General features: G+C 51.7%; 1 protein-coding gene across 2 annotated transcripts; it reads right to left on the reverse strand.

Moving 5' to 3' along the window:
• Nucleotides 1-205: 205 nt before the first annotated feature.
• ANP32E (acidic nuclear phosphoprotein 32 family member E) lies at nt 206-5,548 on the reverse strand. 2 transcript variants are annotated; one of them, XM_070766486.1, is made up of 7 exons: nt 5,078-5,548; nt 3,700-3,849; nt 3,384-3,506; nt 2,663-2,837; nt 2,085-2,239; nt 1,389-1,440; nt 206-771 (listed from the first exon to the last, which is right to left on the reverse strand). In XM_070766486.1, the coding sequence occupies exons 1-7, from the start codon at nt 5,144-5,146 to the stop codon at nt 704-706; spliced, it is 792 nt and encodes a 263-aa protein (XP_070622587.1). In that variant the 5' UTR covers nt 5,147-5,548; the 3' UTR covers nt 206-703. The 2 variants fall into 2 exon arrangements, with proteins under 2 accessions (XP_070622587.1, XP_070622586.1); XM_070766485.1 differs by having other exon boundaries at nt 2,657-2,837; nt 5,078-5,445.
• Between the last annotated feature and the right edge of the window lie 705 nt (nt 5,549-6,253).

Raw genomic sequence — 6,253 nt, forward strand, 5'->3', positions numbered from 1 at the left:
AAGGTTCGCCATCACTGGTCTAGAGGAATGGTCAAAAGGCTCATGAGGAAGTTATAATTTTGAATGCACTACATATAATTATTTCCAGTTTGTATTTTGTTGTGGAAGAGAGACTATTTCAGAGAACTGTATTCCAGTGGTGCTTAAAGTCATCTACCAGAAAAGTGTGCGTGTGTGTGAGAGAGAGACTAACAACACACAGAAATGAACTAGGAAATTCAGTGCTTCATTCAGACATCCTTTTAAAATAAAATGATAGGTAAGATGCGAGTTCCAGATCACCTAATTCCCATTTCAGTTGCGACATAGTCCTTTCCAGTGAAGAGTTGGTTATCTTGCTCCTGTATATTTGACATGAGCACGCTCTCTTAAAAGTTTAAATTCCATCCCTTCCATCCATCTGAAGCCACTGGCTAAGGTTAACAGCATGCTCATAATGAGGAAAGAGGAGGGGAGAAAGGCAGGGATGAAGGACAACTGCTTCAGTGAGTAAAACAGATGGAAATAGGACCAATAATGGACTATTATGCCTTAGTCGGAATGATAAAAAGGGAAAACATAGTAAGACACTTCCTATAAAAAGTTAAACACATTAATATCTTTTGTAGAGACCTATCATACAGGGAGCCTTACAAATCTGCATATCACTATTGCGCAATTCCAACAAAGACACAAATCGGGTCCTCTTGGGATCTCCGGCGACTTAGTCCTCGTCCTCCTCTCCTTCGTCTTCAGCCGCACGTTTTCTCTTCTCCCCCCGAACAACGGCGTCTGTGGGGCAGAACGTTTACACAGGTCCAAAGGGAAATTGAGGGTCAGGGCAGGGGTGGCATGCGAATAACTTAGCGACTTGTTCTACGGCCTAACGACTGACTGGGTAGGCGTGGCTGGGCGGTCATGTGACTGGGTAGGCGTGGCCAACTCAAAGTCACTCATCACACCCAGCCCCGCCTCAAAAGGGCACAAATTCCCTCTATTTAAAATAGTACTAAACATCTACAACGGCCCAAAAAACAGGCAGGCGTGGGGCCAGCAGAATTTCTGCCTGAGCCTGGTCTGGACCCCACCTCTGTGGCACCTCTGGACTCCTGCACACCGTTGTACACTCATTTTCATCGCTCCTGAACAATTACACGTAATGTTAACACACGTCTAAAATATCAATGAATCTGCCAAGCAAAAGTAAAAATCTTATTGACTTATACCTCTAAAGCCTAAATGTAAGTAGTATTCCGTAGCTCAGAAGAACTCTTATAAGTTAAATGAAAAGACTAATTTTATCCCAGCTAACAAAATTTATAGAAGTTCTTTTTGTTCTGAGAGAGAACGACCGGAAAAGGCAACTTTTAGTAAAACTTTTAAAAAGCCAGGCTGAGTATGAAGCTCACCTTCTTCCTCGTTGTCTCGCTCCTCTACATAATCATCATCGTCCTCTTCATCCTGTAGTGGAAGAAGTCAGTGGGGTCAGGAATTCAGAATTACTGAGGTCCATTTAGTTAAATGCATGAAAGTGGATGAGTAAACGTTTCCCATGTAAATAAGAGTGAAAACCCAAACTACGGTTAAACAGCCCCTCAAAGCCACAGTTGTAGCTGCGGTAATAGCCATGTCACCATTCCTCATCACTGGAGGTTTTAGATTACAATTTATATAATTCTCAGCTGATTACACCTAATCAATTATAAAGCTCACATTCTTTTTGCCTAAAACATTACCACTGTAATCCAGGCCCAAATCATGCTTGTGGGAAATTAGTAATCTTTCAACTGAAATATCAGTTTCGATTATTTAAAAAGTTTCTAAGGTGCAGTTAAAAAAAACCCCTGATAATTCTCCTGGGAAATATAGTGAAAGATGAAGCCTACTGGATATAAATGAATAAAAAAGGGTAAGATGCAAACTAAGGACAATAAAGCAGCGCATTAAGGGGAGGGGGTCTCTATTTGACCTTTTCCCCCCTAAAGCTTAAATGCAGCGGACATCCACTTGTGCTGGGGCAGGAGTAAACGTGTAGAGCACAAACTGACAGGGCCTTGAAATACGAAGCCAAGTTAATAAAGCTAATAAATGCTTTGCAGTATAACCTGAATCTCTTCCTTCATCAAATAGGAAAGACCCACTTCCTCTTCTTCCTCTTCCCCTTCCCCCAAGTCTGAGGTCTCATCATCTTCATCATTTTCCTCATATTCTCCTGGGGGACCAGCTTTGTCCTCCTCTTCATCCTCCTCTTCATCCCCATCTGAAGGAAAAGTGAATAAAAACCATGCTCCCTCCGTCTTCCACTTCCGACTTAGAACCTCAGGGTCGATGATCCAAGGGTTCAAATTCGGCCTATGGGGGGAAAAACCCTTCCCAGCATCCAGGTGGGGGGTGGCGGGAATAAAGGCCCAGGCGTCTCTTGCTTCGGAAAGGTGGCAGGAAAGACCTGCAACTATACCACGAATTGTTTCTAAAAAATGTATATTTACAGGAAATGTAATTTTGCCAACTGCAAGGTCTATTTTCCCCTTGTAAGGAAAAACCATTGGTTTATTAGCATCTAGGGCATGTATAATAATTTGAATAGTGTATTTGGATCTCTGGGCAATTTTCATATATCAGGTATATATTTCCTACCCGTACCTTAAAAATATTCATAGCAAGTATTCCAATGAACAATTACCCTCCTCCTCCTCCTCATCTTCCTCTTCTGAATCAGGGGCCTCGTTGTCGTCCTGATCGAAGCCGTCCAGATACGTGATTTGGTGGAGCAGCTCAAACACACTTTCCCTGTAATCTTCCAGATTTGTGATCTCGCAGTTAAACAGGTCTAGGCTTTTAAGGTTCTTCAGATTTTGCTGAAAATTAGGAAAAACCCAGAGATGTTATTTATTAAGTTGCTAAACCAAGTTACTATGCTAGGTGTCTTTATCCATGGGGTTTTGGGCCAAGACAATAAGAGAACTGAAACTGCCCTTTATAGTTTTCTACATTGGTGCCAACTACCAATTCTTCAAAGAAACGTGTTCCATTTTTCCATCTCAAATACACACTGGCCTTGATCCAGTGACCGCAACGTAATGACGCCCAAGTACATCTCTTAAGACCTCTTTATTTATTTATCTATTTATTGGATTTGTATACCACCCCTCTCCGGGGACTCACGGTAGCTCACAACATATCAAGGAATACAAAACAATCTAGATCCAATTAAAATAATAATAATAATAATAATAATAATAATAATAATAATAATAATAATTTATTAGATTTGTATGCCGCCCCTCTCGGAAGACTCGGAGCGGCTTTTTAATAATTAGAAAGCTAAAAGTTCTAAAAGAATTTAAAAACATAAAATTATTTACATACGCATCCCACCCCCCCACCCCCAATTCTATACTTACAAGAGTTTCAACTGTGCTGAGATCCTTGATTTTGTTGCCGCTCAAATTTAGATACGTAAGATTCGGACATCTCTCTGCCAGGACTTCTAGACCGCCGGAAATTAGATTGTCACTCAGTTCCAGCTACAGCATAAACATGTCAGTCAGTGGAGTTGACGTTGGAATGTACACGTTCTCTCACAGAAAATGAGCAAAGCCACAGTGGGTCTTTGTCATACGGGGGGCACAATAACTACCAATTATCCCTGGCGGGATTCTTACGCAAGAGGCTGCGTGGGCCTTTGAGCTCCTACACCTGCCACCGCCAAACACTCACCCTTCGAAGCTTCGTCAGCGCGGGCAGTTTGGCCAGAGAGGTCAACTCTGTGTTGACCATGCTGAGGAACTCCAGTTCTTTAAACGAGTCACTCAGGCCTTCGATTTCGCCATTGCTGGACCGGCAGTTGTCCAGCACCAGCTCAGCCACCTGGAAGAGCAGCACGTTTGCCCGGGTCAGTCAGCTGGAGGGAACGCCCCCCCCGCCCCCCACAGTCTGGCTCAGGGGGCGGGACGGTTTCCCCAGCTTGACTAAAAAGACGGTCATTTAGAGTGAGGATCACGTCATGTGCTAATAAAAAGTATAACTTTCTAAAAGATAGAGATGGAGCAAAGATCTTTAAAAAGAACAAAGCCTGCCCTGAAGGAAAGGTCTTCGGACGTTGATGGGGGCAGGAGCAGCAGCCTCCCTAGCAACGACCCCCAGAAACTTTGGGTTCCAAAGGGAAAAACACATTCTCCACCACCACCACCACCACCACTGTGGGTGGGGGGCCTGGAGGGTCAATGCAACATTTGCTTTCTCAACTGACAGCATTTATTTCCTGGTGCGGATTTGGGGAGGGGGGCTCTCCCTGTTGGGACACTTTGAGTGGCGTTGGTGGAGCTTTTAACCCCCCCCCTTGTCTCTTTTTCTTCTTTACCAGGCGCTACAGGAAGCGTCCCTCCCCCCATGGAAAGTGCCCCCTCTGGGTGAGTGAAGACCTTTCCCCAGGTTTACTCTCAGGGGTGTCCTGGGGGGGGCACGTGGCCCGCTGTGCATTATGGGTACCGGCATGGCTCTGACTTCTGGGCAAGGGCAAGGGAAGGGGCCGGGGGGGGGTCTTTCCCGCCGCCTCCCGAGGAAGCTCAGGCTCCAAGGGGTCCACAGCGCCCCTTCCTCCCGCGTCTCCCCCCGTGCCCTGCCCTCCCTCTGGTGTCCTGGCGGCGGGGCAGGAGGCGCCCCAGGCGGGCAGAGCTTATCGTCCGCTCCCCGCGGGCCTCTTATCGCCTCGGCCGCCCAGGCACGCGGCGCCGCACGGGAGCCTGGGGAGGGGCGTCGCCCGCCCTCGGTGGCTGGCGGAGATTAGAGGCCGCTCGGCGGAGGGAGCTGCGTGGCCCCAGCGCCCAAGATGGACTCGGCTGCAGCCGGCGCTCTCGGCCAGGCGCTGTGCGGGGGGCGCTCGCTGCTGAAGCCGGCGGGGTCTTTGCGGGAAGGAAAGTTTGGCCCCGGGAGCCCCCCCCCTCCCTCCTCCGTCCGGGGCCGCGGCTGCTGCTGCTTCTCCCCCCTCGGGCGTGGGGGGGGGGCACGGGGGTGGCGGAAGAGTGAGCCAGCCCGCCCCTCGCTGCCGCCGCCTCCGCCAGGTCTCCGGGGCCTCCCCCGGGCGGGCCCTGCTCACCTTCCCGGGCGCGCGGTCCCTCAACTCCAGGGTGACGAGCTTCTTCATCTCCAGCTTCTTCATCTCCATCTGGGAGGCCGCTCCGAAGTGGGGGGGGGGGCGGAGGGAGGGAGGGGCGCGAACGACCTCAGGAGAAGCCGACGAGGCGGACAGGACACGGGGGCACAGCCGCCCCCCCTCCCGCCCCTCCGGGCTGCTCGGCAAAGGGCCCCGGAGGCGGTGCGGAACTCCGAGCGCGGAACTCCGGGCTGCTCTGCCGCCGCGACCCCGCCGCCTGTTGCGAAACGCGCAGCTCCTTCCCTTTCAATGGCCGCTCGCACACTGAGCCTCCATGACACGGCGCGTGGGGCCCCCTCGTAGAAGCCCCGCCCCCGGCGTGGCTCTCGACGCCCCGCCCCGCGAGCCCATTGGCCGGACGCGCGGAGCCCCCGCGGCTCCACCAGTGGCCGCGCGCGCCACCCTCCTCCCGCCTCTCCCCGGGCGCCCATGTCTCCTTTTGTGCGCGCCGGAGGCGCTGTGGAAGCCACGCGGGGCTGTGGGCGTGGCCGGACCTCCGGCGGGGACCTCGCCCCTCCCCACTCTTGCCCCCCCCCCGCGCGCCAGTGGAGCGGCCCTCGCGTGCTGCCCCTCCAGACGCGCGCACGGCCCCCTGCAGGCTCGGAGGCTGAAGTGCCTGCATCTCCCTGGGCCTCCCCCGCTCTCCCCCCCCCCACCCCCGCGTGTGCAGGTCGGGGAGGGTTTGGCCTCCCACCCCCACCCCCCCGGGTCCTCCTTCCTCTCCGCTTCTATACAGGGCGCCCTGAGAGCCCAGGCGGTCCTGAATGGCCACAGGCGGGGTGGGGGGTGGGGGGGGGGTGCTTCTCTCCCTCCCGGCTTGGAGACCCTCACGCGCCACGTGGTTCCGATTTGGCTTCACGATCGGCATCGCTGCCCTTGTGCAGCCTCAGTGTCAATCATTTGATATGGAGAATTCAGATGTGACGTCATTCCCATTTACCCTGGTCCTGAATTCTGAAGAAACCACAGATCGTTGCTGACTAGAGAAATGTAATTGTTATTATTATTATTCAGATTCAGACGTCCGTGTGAACAGTTCTTTAACATTGAACTTTCTGAACACGCGGCTTCTCCTCGCTGCTGGAGATCTGGCCACGCCCCCTCCTCTCGCATAGGCCG

The sequence above is a fragment of the Erythrolamprus reginae genome, chromosome 13 (assembly GCF_031021105.1).
Source record: "Erythrolamprus reginae isolate rEryReg1 chromosome 13, rEryReg1.hap1, whole genome shotgun sequence".
Taxonomy (NCBI): Eukaryota; Metazoa; Chordata; class Lepidosauria; order Squamata; family Dipsadidae; genus Erythrolamprus; species Erythrolamprus reginae.

Coding starts and splice junctions, on each gene's coding strand:
- ANP32E (XM_070766485.1), bottom strand. CDS start 5,146: ATGGAGATGAAGAAGCTGGAGATGAAGAAGCTCGTCACCCTGGAGTTG. Junction 3,850..5,077: donor GGGACCGCGCGCCCGGGAAG/GTGAGCAGGGCC, acceptor CTGCTCTTCCAG/GTGGCTGAGCTGGTGCTGGA. Junction 772..1,388: donor GCGAGACAACGAGGAAGAAG/GTGAGCTTCATA, acceptor TCTGCCCCACAG/ACGCCGTTGTTCGGGGGGAG.